Here is an 18347-nt window from a genome sequence, read left to right on the forward strand (position 1 = left end):
AAACAAACTCTCTGGACCTTAATGCTAGACGTGTGACCTGACATACAATGTGTGTTATTGAGCAAATATTGGACACTGATTATAGCTCCAGCTTCTGCCGTGCTGTGCATGGTAGGCTGTCCGAATCAACAAATTCTAGCCACAACTTGAGTGTAGAAAAATATGCATGGCAAGACCAAGACGTGGCTTTTAGACCATAACTAATCCTATACTGCGGTTGTGGTGGAACCGGAATAGAGATAAGCTGCTCTGTGTCTGTCCATTCTCCTTTCCATCTGCCATTTCCGACCAATATGGCTAAGCTTGTGCTGCTCATCCCAGGAGGTGCACTACTGCTTTGTCTATTGATCTCACAAGCAGCATCCACTTCCCATGGCCAAGTGAGTGGGTCTGGAGCCTGCATCAGCAGTGAGCGAGATGCGCTTCTGTCCTTCAAGGCAAGCCTCTTGGACCCTGCTGGCCGTCTCTCGTCATGGCAGGGTGAGGATTGTTGCCAATGGAAGGGAGTTCGGTGCAGCAACAGAACCGGCCATCTCATCAAGCTCAACCTCCGCAACATCGACATGAACGACATGGGCTATTACATGTACAACCTCCGCGGCTACATCGACGGCTATAGCGACTACAACTACCCAAACAGGAACAGATCATTGAGCTTGTCGGCAGGCGAGATGAGCTCTTCTTTGGCTAGTTTACAACACCTGAGGTATCTTGATCTAAGCTGGAATGACTTCAACGGCACAAGCATCCCCGTGTTCTTGGCTTCCCTCTATAACCTAAGGTATCTCAACCTCTCGTCGGCAGGATTCGGTGGGAGAATACCTTCCCAACTTGGCAATCTCTCAAAGTTGCAATATCTTGATGTCAGTTGGAATTATTATGATTATTGGAATAGGCATTACATAGTGGATCTTGCATGGTTGCAACGTCTCTATTTGTTGAAACATCTTGACATGAGTTATGTGGATCTTGGTTCTGCGAGGGATTGGTTTCAGAGAGTTAATATGCTTCCTTCTCTTAAAATGCTTCGCTTGTCCGACTGTGGACTCAATGGTACCGTGTCTGCTAGTATATCAATTTCCAACCTCACACATCTCGAGGTCCTTGATATGTCCTATAACACCTTCAGAATACCTTCCCAATTTGGAAATCTCTCAAAGCTGCAATATCTTGATGTCACTAGGAAATATTATTTTTATGAGGATAATTCTTACAAAGTGGATCTTGCATGGTTGCCACGTCTCTCTTTGTTGAGACATCTTGACATGAGTGATGTGGATCTTAGTTCTACGAGGAATTGGTTTCAGAGGGTTAACATGCTTCCTTCTCTTAAAGTGCTTCGCATGTCCGAGTGTGGACTAAATAGTACCATGTTTGCTAGTGTATCACTTTCCAATCTCACACATCTTGAAGTCCTTGATATGTCTGATAACACCTTCCATACTTCACTCAACCACGCATGGTTTTGGAATCTCACAGGCCTTAAGGAGCTTTACCTCTTCAGTTCCGGCTGGGAAGGATCCATTCCTAGTGATTTGGCAAACATGACGTCCCTTCAAGTCATAGACTTTAGTTGGAACGATCTTGTGGGTTTGATACCAGAAAAATTGGAAAATTTATGCAATTTGGAAATAATGAGGTTCGGCCATAACATCTTAGATTCAAACATAGGGGAGCTCATGGAGCGATTGCCAAAGTGTTCATGGAATACATTGCAAGAATTTTCTGTGGAGTATGCAAATATCACAGGGAATCTACCTAGTTGGATTGGTAACATGACCAATCTCAGTGTTCTTCAAGCATTTAAAAACATGTTGACTGGCCCTCTACCTGTAGGAGTTGGAGTACTGAGTAATTTGAAAAAGCTGAACCTCAGGAACACTAACTTCGGCGGTGTGCTCTTGAAAGAACAATTTGCAAATTTAGGGAAATTGGAGCTTTTGGACCTCAGCCACAATAACTTCAGCGGTGTGCTCTTGAAAGAACAATTTGCAAATTTAGGGAAATTAGAACTTTTAGACCTCAGCCACAATAACTTCAGTGGTGTGCTCTTCAAAGAATTTTTTGCAAGTCTAGGCAACTTAAAGAAATTGGACCTCAGCTACAATAAATTCAGTGGTGTGCTCTTGAAAGAACAGTTTGCAAGTTTAGGTAATTTAAAGTTTTTGGACCTCAGCCATAATAAATTAAATAGTGTGCTTGTGGAGGAGCATTTTGCAGGCCTATTGAATTTAGAGTATTTGGATTTGTCGTACAACCCTCTGAGATCAGCTATCAACCAAAAATGGGTTCCAGCATTTAGATTGAAGGTTGCAAAATTCCGATCATGCCAACTGGGACCTATTTTTCCAGAGTGGCTGAAATGGCAATCTGATATTGATGTTCTTGTTCTCAGTGATGCAAAGCTGGATGATGTTATTCCTGATTGGTTTTGGGTAACATTTTCTCGAGCTTCAACCTTGCAAGCATCAGGAAACAAATTGCGTGGCTCATTACCAGCAAATCTACAACACATGTCAGCTGACTATATACATCTCGGGTCCAATAAGTTGACAGGTCAAGTTCCACAGTTGCCTATAAATATAAGCCGACTGGACCTATCTTCAAACTCTTTATCCGGGTCATTGCCATCAGAGCTAAATGCTCCCGCACTCGAAGACATGATGCTTGCAAATAATCAATTAACAGGCACCATCCCGTCGTCTATATTCCAATTGACTTCTCTGTATATGTTGGACCTATCAGGAAACCATTTAGAAGGAGATATTATGCAGTGTTGGGAGGAATCTGATGCAAACTCTACAAGTCAACTTGGTTGGGACTTGTTCAGCTTAGCCCTAAATAACAACAATCTGACTGGTCAATTCCCTAAATTTCTTCCAAGGTCATCGCAATTGATGTTCCTTGACCTTTCTTACAATAGGTTATTTGGAGGATTGCCAGAATGGTTGCCAGAAAAAACCCCACAGTTGAAAATATTAAGAGTGAGATCAAATATGTTCAGTGGTCATATTCCTAAGAGCTTCACTTCCCTTCGCCATCTTCACTATTTGGACATAGCACACAACAACATGTCAGGAAGCATACCATGGTCTTTGTCAAACTTGAACGCAATGATGGCAGTAGTGTTGCCTGGCGCGAATGATTATTTTCATGAAGAGAGCATCCCAGTAATCATGAAGGATCAAAAGCGTGACTACACCTTTGCAATCTACAAGCTACTGGTAATTCTTGATTTGTCAAGTAATAGTTTGGCAGGACAGATTCCAGAAGAGATAACTCTACTCATTGGACTTACCAATCTGAACTTGTCAAATAATCAGTTTATTGGAACAATCCCAAACCAAGTTGGTGATTTAGAGCGGTTGGAGTCACTTGACTTATCCTACAATGAGTTTTCTGGTGCAATACCATCAAGTTTGTCAGCTTTAACTTATTTGAGCCACTTGAACTTGTCATACAACAATCTGTCCGGTGCAATACCATCCGGACAACAGCTACAGGCTCTTGATAACCAGATGTATATCTACATCGGTAACCCTGGTCTTTGTGGAGATCCTGTCGGCAGGAACTGCTCAACACATGATGAAGAGCAAAGTGGCCTCGAAGATATAGATCATATGCCATGTGTTTATCTTGCCATGAGCATTGGATTTGTGGTGGGTCTGTGGACAGTTTTCTGCACCATGTTGATGAAGAGAACATGGAGGGCTGCCTTCTTCCAGATTGTTGATATGATGTACGACATGGTTTATGTGCAAGTGGCTGTATGGTGGGCTCACATGATGGACAAAACTCAAGACGGTGCACCATGAAGTGCCCAACTCCATGACAAGCGAATTGTTTGTATCTAAATATTATTTGTATGTTCGCCCCATATCTCTATTTGTAACTCTAAAGGTATTGTACTGATGTACTGGTATTTGTATGTTTGTACTGTAACAAATGAAGTGTGTATGTCTGTGGATTATTTAAGATGAAGGCAGCCATTCTTCGCTCTTCGCTGTGCACTGCATGGAGAAAGATACAGCCCCATATGGGTACTCTGCCTTTTTCATGTTCTTCAGTTTGCGTTGTACATTCCCAAAGAGTAATAATTCATTGGCATAGCAAAAAATGACAACAGTTGGTCAGTATGTGAACAGACTTGTTTGTAAGGTATAGAAGATATATCAAGATTCAATAGGCAAGAGGTAGAAAGCTTTGTTTGTAAGATATAGAAGACTTATTCATGCTAATCCGAAGCTGCCATTTGAGCAGACATTTTTTACTCAACTCAACCATGCCCAGCGAAGTGGAGAAGCTCAGGGCCGACCAGTTCAAGGCCTCGGAGCAGGTGACCCTGGAGCCCTTTGATCATGGCCACGCCTGCGTCGTTGGGGTTACAGGATGCCCAAGAAGCTATATAATTTCTACAGTCTCTTTCATGCCAGAGATGTAATTTGGGGTATTTTTTCAAAAAGGGGGGGGCTCCCCGGCCTCTGCATCAGCATGATGCATACAACCATCTTATTAACCAAACAAAAGGTTCCAACAAGGTCTCAAAGTCTCCAAAAGTGAAAATAGAAAAAAAAGGCTCACACAGAACCAAAAAGGCTAGAAACACCAACTAGCCAAAAGAAGGATGCCACAACCGACTGGCTAAAAAGAGATAGGAAAACTAATTGCCTATCAAGGTGGTCTACGGTACAACCCCCCCCCCCCCTAAAACGTATAAAGGGTAGGGGCGGTCATTTTCGCACGCTGTATAAAAATACCTGCCCGCCGTAGGCGCCCCCGGGTCGCCGTACGGCGCTATCGCGTACGGCCGCCCGTACGCGCCCACGTCCGCATGCACGGGCGCCCGTAGGCGCCCACGTCCCGCATGCACGCCCGCCCGCGTCCGCTGCGTACGCCCGAGTGATTAAAAAAACGATCGGCGAACCCTATCTTCAAGACGCCTCACCCGCCTCCTCTCGCGCCGCCGCCGCCGCCATCTCCGGCAGTACCTGGCCGGCGAAAAAAAACGTACGCATTGTGCGCTACGCTGACAACCGCCTCGGTCGGGCAGACGCCTCCGCCGCCGGCAGCTCGTATCCGGCGACAACCGCCTCATGTCTGACGAAGGCAACGAGGTACGCGAGGCGCTGTCATAGTAATTTAAGAACGGATTTTAATTGAAAAGATGTTACGTGATGTTTGAATGGATATTTGATTATATATGAACGTGTATAGATTGAGGCTGAAATAGGATATGACGGTGATGATGGCGGTAGCGAGGACGGATCATTGTCATTGGATGAAGACGAACATGACGGCGAAAATTATATGAGTTTGGATGAGTCTTACAGTGGCAATGTAAGTGGTCTGCATGTTCTCAACCATATTAAATACAAGCATCCGCGATGACAATAACATGTTCGACTGTGAACAGATAGGAGGGGATAATGTCAATGAGGATATGGATGTAGATGATTCATATGCTTAAAGCGAAGCCATGTAGGTTTAGAATTATGCAGGTTATTTTAAAGTGAAATTAAATACGCATCAAGTCTTACATATCATATCTACAATTTGTGCAGATGGAAGTGAAAGGGTACTATCAGTAGAATTTTTTCGATGATGCCAATGACGAAAACGACATCGATGCATCTTATAATGACAGCTCGAGCAAAGTAAGTAGTGGAAAGTGAATACATATGATAGTCCTTATACAACTACTTACTGACATATACCATTGTTTGTATTTTTATTCAGGAAGAGGATGGTGACGCGTGCGAAAACGATGATGATGCCGATGGTGATGTGTGCAATTTTGATACTGGGTACGATGAATACCAACAAGAATCACTGGACAGGCATTGGACGGTGATGTCCACGACATTCAGGATAGACGAGGAGGCATATGATTTCTATAACGACTATGCGAAAAAGCGAGGCTTCAGCATTAGGAGGGACAACTTGAAATATAGTAAGGGTATCGATGCACGTAGGCGGTTGAGGAGGTTTCTATGTTCAAGGTCTGGGAAACGATAGGCCAAGTTTTGTACCATGGAAGGGAAGAAGCGCAGGCTGAGAGCGGTGACTCGGTGCTATTGTGAGGCCCATCTAACTGTGAAGGTTGACAGAGAGCGCTCCATTTGGTATGTCAGCAGTTTCAGCGATGATCATAGTCACACTCTTGCTAGACCAGATGAAGCTATATATCTTCGATCTCATAATCAGATAAAGGAATACCAGAATCTCGAGATCTTAGCAATGGCAGGTGCTGGGCTCAAAAAACATTGGATTTATGACAACTTTGTTAGTAGGTATGGATCATATGCACTGGCTGGTTTCGGGAGGAGGAAGCTTTATAACATGTGTTATAGGGAGAAAATGAAGTTGCTAGCAAAGGGTGATGCGGACACTGCAATTGGTATCATGATGACGAGAAAGACAAGGGATCCAGACTTTTTCTTTGAGCACACTGTTGACGTAGAAGGAAAGCTGAAGAACATGTTCTGGTGTGATTCTCAGTCACGTCGGGATTACCTTGACTTTGGTGATGTAATCGTCTTCGACAGCACTTACAAGATGAATAGGTACGGAATGCCATTCATACCTTTTCTTGGTCTAAACAATCATCGTTGCACCACTGTGTTCGGTTGTGCAGTTGTGTCAGATGAGACAGAGGATACATACGTTTAGGTGTTGCAAACCTTCTTAAGAGCTCATTGTCAGAAGAAGCCGAGGTCTGTAATTACTGACGGAGACGCAGCATGATAAGGGCCATCAGGAAGGTCCTTACTGACGTGTGGCATCGACTTTGTTCGTGGCATATTGAGAAAAACATGCAGAAACACCTCCACCACAAGTCCCTTAAGGAGTTCAGGTCTCTTATTTATTATGCCACTACACATGATGAGTTTGAGGCGAAATGGGCAGCTTTTAGAGCTAAATGGGAGTCGGAGAAAACTGAAACATGGCTGCGTAGGATGTACCGGAAGAAAAGGCTTTGGGCTGCGTCATATCTCACCGGTGGGTTCTTCCTTGGTATGCGGAGTAACCAGAGGAGCGAGAGTCTGAACTCTTGCCTTCATATGCATCTTGACTCTGGCATGACAATTGTTGATATGGTTGTGCATTATGAGAACTACATTGTTCGACTCCGTGAGAACGAGTCACACGACGTCTGCCTGTCCACACAGACACTTCCTGTAGCAGTACTCGATGACTTCAAATGCATTGAAAAAGCCGATGCCCGTGACTTCACTGCGGTGAACTTTTACCTCTTGCAGAAAGAAATGAAGAAGGCAGCGGATCTTGAGATCATAGATAGACTGAGTGGAGCCGTCAGTAGGAGATTCATAGTGGCATGGAAAAATAACAGGCAACTGAGATTCAAAGTGGACTATACACCTAGTAATTCAGAAGAAACAGTGAAGTACAGTTGTGATAGTATGAAACGGAAAGGTCTTCCATGCAAGCATGTTCTTTATGTTTTAGCCAGGTTGAACGTGCAGGACTTACCTAGGTGCTTAGTGCTCCGAAGATTCAGCAAGAATGCTAGAGGTGGACTGCCCGTGAAACGCACTAGCGATCTCTTCGCATGGGGATGGGCAGGTACTGAGGAGAGAACTAAGTACAGTGAGTTGACTATTTTGTCTGCGAAAGCAAATCATGCGGCATGTCATAAACCATTTCTATTTGATAAACTGAAGGCTGCTCTAGAGGATGTGATAGCAAATAAGGATGTTCAGGAGGAAGATTATGTGAGACAGCATACAGTTGCACATGATGATGCTTTTGTGCCGAATCAAAATCATGTTTTTGTTGGTGATCCAGAAAAAATCAATACGAAAGGAGCACCGAAAGGGCAGAATAACAAAGGCCGTGGTAAGGAACCTGTCGTGACTACAAACGGTAGGCCCAGAGGTTTTGATGAGAAACCTGTACGTCTATGCGGTTTATGCAGAGGAAAAGGTCATTTCAAAAACAATTGTGCTCAGAATCCAAAGTATGTGCACACCATTTCATTAATATTCTTTTATTGTTTAGTTAATACTTTACAAAATTTTGACGTATATTACAATCTTTTCTATGCACGAACATGGCATAATGATCATAGTAAAGAAATGTTTGAATAAAAAGAACAACTTCTGATTACAGTTGACGATTTATTTGGTTGTCTTAAAGAATAGTATTTACATATTTGTTTCGTTACATTGATACGGGAGACTTGTAATTGGTGTTTACTTATGTCATATTTGTTGGCACTATACTCGTTGTTCTTAATATGATATGCGACATACAAATTGTACGTTATAATATGATATGCGTTATACAAATTTAACATGATATATATATTATATATATATATATATTCGTATAAATATATAATTTTGTGAATAAATCATGCATGTTGGGCGATCAGAGGCGCTGCACAGCCGCCGGTTGCTTTAATTTAAAAAAAATAACGTTAACAGGCGCCAGTAGGCGCCGCGGACGGCGATCCCGAGGCGCTGCACAGCCGCCAGTAGGCGCCGCGGGCGCGATCCCGAGGCGCTGCACAGCCGCCAGTAGGAGCCGCGGGGGCGATCCCGAGGCTGACACCGCCCTCGGGCGCAGAGGGGCGCACGCGGGACGAGGTAGAATTAGCCTCGGTGCCGGCAACGGCCAACCCTGGGGCGACGCGTGGCGCGCGCCCGCTGGCAGATGACGCGGCCCACGTGCGCCATGTAGCGGCAAACATGCGGCGCGGGCGGCGCTCGCCTCTGAGATATCGTCATCATATATCATCGGAGTATTTTAAAACCCCAAATCGTATATTCGCGAGAACACTCATTGAACATAAATTATAAATTAAATAGTAAAATAGGAAATGATAAAATGTATTTTTAATAAATTTGCCGGGTAATATAAACTTGACATGCTAATTTTTTTTGAAACTCACATAAAAAAATAAAGCATCCACACACAATTCTCAGTCATGAACAAATAATATTTCGACAATCACGTAGAATTGTCGTATGATATTTTTATTTTGGTTTCCTCTTCGCAAGTCGAATTACTTTGTTCTTCACTTCTGTAAGCTTATTTTCGGGGGACATAATAATTCCAGCTATCATTCTTCCTCTCGAACTATCAATAGATTCCTGAAAAGTAATAAAAATAATATTATTTTCATCACTTATATATGATATAATGTACTAATTTTTCATACTTAAAATGTACCCACCTGAGAAATATGAGTAATAAATTTTTCTCCGTCCCAGTATTGAAAACAGCGAAGGACGAACAGTCCACATGAGTTCCTGTGTTGAAAAAGCATAGGTGCAATTTTGAAAGCATGTTAAGTAAGATAGCACTTAACCAATTAATGTATTTCAAAAGCACATGGTACATGTAACTCACCCATCTTCTTGTCGAGGCATGTCGTAGGGGACTATAGGCCATGCGGACACATCCGGGAACGACATAATAGCACTGTCATTTGCATCTTGAATATCTCCTGCAAGTTGCTTTCTCTGACAAAAAAATATGAACACGTTGACTACATACGGTAAACAAATTATATGGTTAATTGTACACACATGAATACGCAACTTATAAAATTTTCAACGAATTTCCTGGTAGCTTCAGAGATATTTACTTCCCCCCTCAAAGAATCAAGAATTTGGAACTCTTTCTTTCTAGTGTACAAAACACATGTAATCCAATGGTTTTTATCCTTATTTAACGCAAAATAAGCCTATTTCATAACTTAAATATTGTTAGTAAGCTCGGCTTTCACATAAGATAGTAATGAAAATACAATTCTGCAATACAAACGGTACCTTCGGTTTTGCAAAATATTATGTCATGCATCTGTTGAGAGGTTTATTTGCATGTGCTAAACTTTCTGGATCGTCTACCGACTTCCCTCGTCTTACTGACTTTGACCAAGTGTTCAATAACCAGTAAGATCTATATGTGGGTACAATATACCTGTCTTTGACGAGACTTGAATCCGATATGTACGTCGCATAAGCGTCAATTACTTGAAATAAATGAGTAAATTTAAGATGGATGCAACATACTTAACGCATGACATAAGCATGACAATAAAAATACATACATCACCGGATATCCATGCATGGTTAAGTATCTGGCAAACTCGGTCCGCAGAAAGACCTTCATCTTTACCGTTGTTGAATATTTCATGGTTCTTATGTTTTGGTGAGTGCTCGTACGCTTTCACATACTGCACAGCGGCACGCACCATATCATCCACAGAATGATCAAATTGAGGGGTTGTTTCATTAAACAGTTCTACAACACAAGTCAATAAAGTTAAAAGTACAAATTTATACTACACAATTTCCAATAATATATTCATAGCATGTTTAACTTACTCGTTTTCGCAGAATGTTTCGCACGTTTTCTCGGAGTCTTTTTAACATAAGGAGATTTCGTGTACTTTGACGCACACCGCTTTCGCTTCACTGGAATCACCACCTTCTTCTCTTCTACCTCGCTATTACCATCTGACAAGGCCTGTGACACTTCTTGCTCATTTTGAGGGACTTGCCATCTTGTAGCTTCTATTTCATCGGTTTTTAGAGATGATGCTTCTTTTTTTTGTGACTGCTCCGGGACATCTATAGGATCCTCCTTCTCATCTTTAAAGCTACTCAAGTGACCAGTACTGAATTTGAACGAATCCACTTCTTCAGAATCCAAATCATAATGCCCACTGCCATTTCGGCCATTAGGTGTGTGTTTGTCATCATACTGAAATTCTTTTTAAGGATACTTGTTTTCTTACCTGGACTCACTATTCTGTCCATACAGATTTTCTTCCTCCTCTGCCACTGTGCCCGGCTAGTACCGTACACCTGTTTTATTCATTTTCTCTAACACTCTCTGCAAAAGTAAGCTCAGTCACATGTTATATCTTTTTATTAATTTATCGAGTTTAATAAAGTGCATACCAGAGTTATTACATTTTTACCTGTGCGCATAACTCCGGCATACGAAACAATTCCTTACGAATTTCCTTCATATCATTCATAACCTGGTCCATAAAAGGCATTACATTAGCAGGGACCTCGGACACGTTGTCCACTTTTTTCTTTCCCGTAACGGATGACTTTCGGCTACTATGTTTCTTACTGCTTTCAGCTTGTTCATCTGCAAGTTTTTTCATTCTATACTCCTTCGTAATGCAGTCATCAATCTGCAAAGTGAGTATGCAATGACAACATGAGTACATAACATTCTCAATGCATAATCAATGTACAAGTAAATAAGCATTATAATATTACCAATCCATGGCCACGACCATTTTCCAGGTCGTACTTGTCTCGTTTCTCCGCTTTAGATTCAGTCCAATTTTTCATTAGGGGAACTTGCAACGACAACGGGTCATTTTTCGGGCCGGTGGTTGGCTGCACCTTCTCCCAATATAAGTACTACAAAACAAAAGACAAAATAAGTTACGAACACATAAATTAAAGGAATATGAAATAGCATTAATTAATAGCATACCTGGAGTAGGGCTAGGTTGCCACATGGCCATTGCCTCACACGGCCGTCCTGCTTCAGTTTCCAATCTCCGTCAAACAAGTTCGCAAAGTGAACACGTTAAAATTCAACGTGCTTATCCTCTTCACGTCATGCACCAACGCGTAGTACTCCTTCTTGGAAATATGCCCTAGAGGCAATAATAAAAGTATTATTATTATATTTCCTTGTTCATGATAATTGTCTTTATTCATGCTATAATTATGTTATCCGGAAATCGTAATACATGTAAGCCTCTAGTTGACTAGCTCGTTGATCAACAGATAGTCATGGTTTCCTGACTATGGACATTGGATGTCATTGATAACGAGATCACATCATTAGGAGAATGATGTGATGGACAAGACCCAATCCTAAACATAGCACAAGATCGTATAGTTCGTTTGCTAGAGTTTTCCAATGTCAAGTATCCTTTCCTTAGACCATGAGATCGTGTAACTCCCGGATACCGTAGGAGTGCTTTGGGTGTACCAGACGTCACAACGTAACTGGGTGACTATAAAGGTATACTACGGGTATCTCCGAAAGTGTCTGTTGGGTTGACACGGATCAAGACTGGGATTTGTCACTCCGTATGACGGAGAGGTATCACTGGGCCCACTCGGTAATGCATCATCATAATGAGCTCAAAGTAACCAAGTGTCTGGTCACGGGATCATGCATTACGGTACGAGTAAAGTGACTTGCCGGTAATGAGATTGAACGAGGTATTGGGATACCGACGATCGAATCTCGGGCAAGTAACATATCGATTGACAAAGGGAATTGTATACGGGGTTGCTTGAATCCTCGACATCGTGGTTCGTCCGATGAGATCATCGAGGAGCATGTGGGAGCCAACATGGGTATCCAGATCCCGCTGTTGGTTATTGACCGGAGAGCCGTCTCGGTCATGTCTGCCTGTCTCCCGAACCCGTAGGGTCTACACACTTAAGGTTCGGTGACGCTAGGGTTGTAGGGATATGTATATGCAGTAACCCGAATGTTGTTCGGAGTCCCGGATGAGATCCCGGACGTCATGAGGAGTTCCGGAATGGTCCGGAGGTAAAGATTTATATATGGGAAGTCCTGTTTCGGCCATCGGGACAAGTTTCGGGGTCATCGGTATTGTACCGGGACCACCGGAAGGGTCCCGGGTGTCCACCGGGTGGGGCCACCTGTCCCGGGGGGCCACATGGGCTGTAGGGGGTGCGCCTTGGCCTACATGGGCCAAGGGCACCAGCCCCAAGAGGCCCATGCGCCTAGGGTTTCTAGGAGGAAAGAGTCCTAGGAGGGGAAGGCACCTCCTAGGTGCCTTGGGGAGGAGGGATTCCTCCCCTTGGCCCCACCCCCCTAGGAGATTAGATCTCCTAGGGCCGGCGCCCCCCCCTTGGCCCTCCTATATATAGTGGGGGAGATGGAGGACTTCTTACCTTTGCCTTTGGTGCCTCCCTCTCCCTCTCCAACACATCCTCCTCCTCCATAGTGCTTAGCGAAGCCCTGCCGGAGTACTGCAGCTCCATCATCACCACGCCGTCGTGCTGCTGTTGGAGCCACCTCCCTTAACCTCTCCTCCCCCCTTGCTGGATCAAGAAGGAGGAGACGTGGCTGTTCCGTACGTGTGTTGAACGCTGAGGTGCCGTCCGTTCGGTGCTAGGATCTTCGGTGATTCGAATCACGTCGAGTACGACTCCCTCATCCCCGTTCTTTGAACGCTTCCGCTCGCGATCTACAAGGTACGTAGATGCATCTAATCACTCGTTTCTAGATGAACTCCTAGATCGATCTTGGTGAAACCGTAGGAAAATTTTTGTTTTCTGCAACGTTCCCCAACAGTGGTATCAGAGCTAGGTCTATGTGTAGTTCTTCTTGCGCGAGTAGAACACAATTTGTTGTGGGCGTAGATTTGTCAACTTTCTTGCCGCTACTAGTCTTATCTTGCTTCAGCGGTATTGTGGGATGAAGCGGCCCGGACCAACCTTACACGTACGCTTACGTGAGACCGGTTCCACCGACTAACATGCACTAGTTGCATAAGGTGGCTGGCGGGTGTCTGTCTCTCCCACTTTAGTTGGAGCGGATTCGATGAAAAGGGTCCTTATGAAGGGTAAATAGAAGTTGACAAATCACGTTGTGGCTTTCACGTAGGTAAGAAAACGTTCTTGCTAGAACCCTGTTTCAGCCATGTAAAACTTGCAACAACAATTAGAGGACGTCTAAATTGTTTTTGCAGCAAGTGCTTTGTGATATGATATGGCCAAAGTTGTGATGAATGATGAATGATCTATATGTGATGTATGAGATGTTCATGCTATTGTAATAGGAATCACGACTTGCATGTCGATGAGTATGACAACCGGCAGGAGCCATAGGAGTTGTCTTTATTTTTTATATGACCTGCGTGTCATTGAGAAACGCCATGTAAATTACTTTACTTTATTGCTAAACGCGTTAGCCATAGTAGTAGAAGTAATAGTTGGCGAGCAACTTCATGGGGACACGATGATGGAGATCATGATGATGGAGATCATGGTGTCAAGCCGGTGACAAGATGATCATGGAGCCCCAAGATGGAGATCAAAGGAGCTATGTGATATTGTCCATATCATGTCACGTTTATTATTTGATTGCATGTGATGTTTATCATGTTTTTGCATCTTGTTTACTTAGAACGACGGTAGTAAATAAGATGATCCCTCATAATAATTTCAAGAAGTGTTCCCCCTAACTGTGCACCGTTGCGACAGTTCGCTGTTTCAAAACACCACGTGATGATCGGGTGTTTTATTCAGACGTTCACATACAATGGGTGTAAGACAGATTTACACATGCAAACACTTAGGTTGACTTGACGAGCCTAGCATGTACAGACATGGCCTCGGAACACAGAAGACCGAAGGGTCGAGCATGAGTCGTATAGAAGATACGATCAACATGAAGATGTTCACCGACGTTGACTAGTCCCTCTCACGTGATGATCGGACACAGCCTAGTTGACTCGGATCATGTTATACTTAGATGACTACAAGAGGGATGTCTATCTAAGTGGGAGTTCATTGAATAATTTGATTAGATGAACTTAATTATCATGAACTTAGTCTAAAGTATTTACAATATGTCTTGTAGATCAAATGGCCAACGTAGTCCTCAACTTCAACGCGTTCCTAGAGAAAACCAAGCTGAAAGATGATGGCAGCAACTATACAGACTGGGTCCGGAACCTGAGGATCATCCTCATAGTTGCCAAGAAATATTATGTCCTACAAGCACTGCTGGGTGACGCACTGGTTCTCCCTGCAGAACAAGACGTTATGAATGCTTGGCAGGCACGTACCGATGACTACTCCCTCGTTCAGTGCGGCATGCTTTACAGTTTAGAGCCGGGGCTCCAAAAGTGTTTTGAGAGACACGGAGCATATGAGATGTTCGAAGAGCTGAAAATGGTTTTCCAAGCTCATGCCTGGGTCGAGAGATATGAAGTCTCCGACAAATTCTTCAGCTGTAAGATGGAGGAAAATAGTTCTGTCAGTGAGCACATACTCACTATGTCTGGGTTACATAACCGCTTGACTCTGCTGGGAGTTAATCTCCCGGATGATGCGGTCATTGACAGAATCCTCCAGTCGCTTCCACCAAGCTACAAGAGCTTTGTGATGAACTTCAATATGCAGGGGATGGAAAAGACCATTCCTGAAGTATTTGCTATGCTAAAATCAGCAGAGGTAGAAGTCAAGAAGGAACATCAAGTGTTGATGGTCAATAAAACCACTAAGTTCAAGAAGGGCAAGGGTAAAAAGAACTTCAAGAAGGACGGCAAGGTAGTTGTCGCGCCTAGCAAGCAAGCTGCCGGGAAGAAGCCAAAGAATGGACCCAAGCCCGAGACTGAGTGCTTTTATTGCAAGGGAAGTGGTCACTGGAAGCGGAATTGCCCCAAATACTTAGCGGACAAGAAGGCCGGCAAAACAAAAGGTATATGTGATATACATGTAATTGATGTGTACCTTACCAGTACTCGTAGTAGCTCTTGGGTATTTGATACCGGTGCAGTTGCTCACATTTGTAACTCAGAGCAGGAGCTGCGGAATAAGCGAAGACTGGCGAAGGACGAGGTGACGATGCACATCGGGAATGGTTCCAAGGTCGATGTGATCGCCGTCGGCACGCTGCCTCTTCATTTACCTACGGGATTAGTTTTAAACCTCAATAATTGTTATTTAGTGCCAGCTTTGAGCATGAACATTGTATCGGGATCTCGTTTAATTCGAGATGGCTACTCATTTAAATCCGAGAATAATGGTTGTTCTATTTATATGAGAGATATGTTTTATGGTCATGCTCCTATGGTGAATGGTTTATTCTTAATGAATCTCGAGCGTAATGCTACACATGTTCATAGTGTGAATACCAAAAGATGTAAGGTTGATAATGATAGTACCACATACTTGTGGCACTGCCGCCTTGGTCACATAGGTGTCAAACGCATGAAGAAGCTCCATGCAGATGGACTTTTAGAGTCTCTTGATTATGAATCATTTGACACGTGCGAACCATGCCTCATGGGTAAAATGACCAAGACTCCGTTCTCAGGAACAATGGAGCGAGCAACCAACTTATTGGAAATCATACATACTGATGTGTGCGGTCCAATGAGTGTTGAGGCTCGCGGTGGCTATCGTTATGTTCACACCCTCACTGATGACTTGAGTAGATATGGGTATATCTACTTAATGAAACACAAGTCTGAAACCTTTGAAAAGTTCAAGGAATTTCAGAGTGAGGTTGAGAATCAACGTGACAGGAAAATCAAGTTTCTACGATCAGATCGTGGAGGAGAATACTTGAGTCACGAATTTGGCACACACTTAAGAAAATGTGGAATAGTTTCACAACTCACGCCGCCTGGAACACCTCAGCGTAATGGTGTGTCCGAACGTCGTAATCGCACTCTATTAGATATGGTACGATCTATGATGTCTCTTACCGATTTACCGCTATCTTTTTGGGGCTATGCTTTAGAGACTGCTACATTCACTTTAAATAGGGCTCCGTCGAAATCCGTTGAGACGACACCGTATGAATTATGGTTTGGGAAGAAACCTAAGCTGTCGTTTCTAAAAGTTTGGGGATGCGATGCTTATGTCAAGAAACTTCAACCTGAAAAGCTCGAACCCAAGTCGGAAAAATGCGTCTTCATAGGATACCCAAAAGAAACAATTGGGTATACCTTCTACCTCAGATCCGAAGGCAAGATCTTTGTTGCCAAGAATGGATCCTTTCTAGAGGAAGAGTTTCTCTCGAAAGAAGTAAGTGGGAGGAAAGTAGAACTTGATGAAGTATTACTTCTTGAACCGGAAAATGGCGCAACTCAAGAAAATGTTCCTGAGGTGCCTGCACCGACTAGAGAGGAAGTTAATGATAATGATCAAGATACTTCTGATCAAGCTTCTACTGAAATTCGAAGGTCCACAAGGACACGATCCGCACCAGAGTGGTACGACAACCCTGTCTTGGAAATCATGTTGTTAGACAACGGTGAACCTTCGAACTATGAAGAAGCGATGGCGGGCCCGGATTCCGACAAATGGCTAGAAGCCATGAAATCCGAGATAGGATCCATGTATGAAAACGAAGTATGGACTTTGACTGACTTGCCCGTTGAACGGCGAGCCATAGAAAATAAATGGATCTTTAAGAAGAAGACAGACGCGGATGGTAATGTGACCATCTATAAAGCTCGGCTTGTCGCTAAGGGTTATCGACAAGTTCAAGGGGTTGACTACGATGAGACTTTCTCACCGGTAGCGAAGCTAAAGTCCGTCCGAATCATGTTAGCAATTGCCGCATTCTACGATTATGAAATATGGCAAATGGACGTCAAAACGGCATTCCTTAATGGTTTCCTTAAGGAAGAATTGTATATGATGCAGCCGGAAGGTTTTGTCGATCCTAAGAATGCTGAAAAGGTGTGCAAGCTCCAACGCTCGATTTACGGGCTGGTGCAAGCATCTCGGAGTTGGAACATTCGCTTTGATGAGATGATCAAAGCGTTTGGGTTTACGCAGACTTATGGAGAAGCCTGCGTTTACAAGAAAGTGAGTGGGAGCTCTGTAGCATTTCTCATACTATATGTAGATGACATACTTTTGATGGGAAATGATATAGAACTCTTGGACAGCATTAAGGCCTACTTGAATAAGAGTATTTCAATGAAGGACCTTGGAGAAGCTGCTTATATATTAGGCATCAAAATCTATAGAGATAGATCGAGACGCCTCATAGGTCTTTCACAAAGCACATACCTTGATAAGATATTGAAGAAGTTCAATATGGATCAGTCTAAGAAGGGGTTCTTGCCTATGTTACAAGGTGTGAAATTGAGCTCTGCTCAATGTCCGACCACGGCAGAAGATATAGAAGAGATGAGTGTCATCCCCTATGCCTCAGCCATAGGTTCTATTATGTATGCCATGCTGTGTACCAGACCTGATGTAAATCTTGCCGTAAGTTTGATAGGAAGGTACCAAAGTAATCCCGGCAAGGAACACTGGGCAGCGGTCAAGAATATCCTGAAGTACCTGAAAATGACTAAGGAAATGTTTCTCGTTTATGGAGGTGACGAAGAGCTCGTCGTAAAGGGTTACGTCAACGCTAGCTTCGACACAGATCTGGATGACTCTAAGTCACAAACCGGATACGTGTATATTTTGAATAGTGGGGCAGTAAGCTGGTGCAGTTGCAAGCAGAGCGTCGTGGCGGGATCTACATGTGAAGCGGAGTACATGGCAGCCTCAGAGGCAGCACATGAAGCAATTTGGGTGAAGGAGTTCATCACCGTCCTAGGA

The 18347-nt window shown here is 43.5% G+C and overlaps 1 protein-coding gene and 1 pseudogene across 4 annotated transcripts; both read left to right on the top strand.

The window, feature by feature from the left end:
• Window positions 1–275: 275 nt before the first annotated feature.
• On the top strand, window positions 276–3815 carry LOC147966813 (receptor-like protein EIX2). 4 transcript variants are annotated; one of them, XM_087527393.1, is made up of 4 exons: window positions 294–586; window positions 647–905; window positions 1203–1851; window positions 2152–3815. In XM_087527393.1, exons 1-4 carry the CDS (start codon window positions 294–296, stop codon window positions 3813–3815), a joined length of 2865 nt encoding a protein of 954 aa, XP_087383519.1. The 4 variants fall into 4 exon arrangements, with proteins under 4 accessions (XP_087383520.1, XP_087383519.1, XP_087383518.1 ...); XM_087527394.1 differs by lacking the exons at window positions 647–905; window positions 1203–1851 and having other exon boundaries at window positions 276–363; window positions 2257–3815; XM_087527392.1 differs by having other exon boundaries at window positions 294–998; window positions 1308–3815.
• A 2309-nt stretch (window positions 3816–6124) lies between these two features.
• Window positions 6125–8162, top strand: LOC147966814 (protein FAR1-RELATED SEQUENCE 5-like; annotated as a pseudogene).
• Window positions 8163–18347: the final 10185 nt, after the last annotated feature.

Source organism: Triticum urartu, chromosome 6A (genome assembly GCF_056163025.1).
Source record: "Triticum urartu cultivar PI428250 chromosome 6A, HENAU_Tu73, whole genome shotgun sequence".
NCBI classification, from domain to species: Eukaryota; Viridiplantae; Streptophyta; class Magnoliopsida; order Poales; family Poaceae; genus Triticum; species Triticum urartu.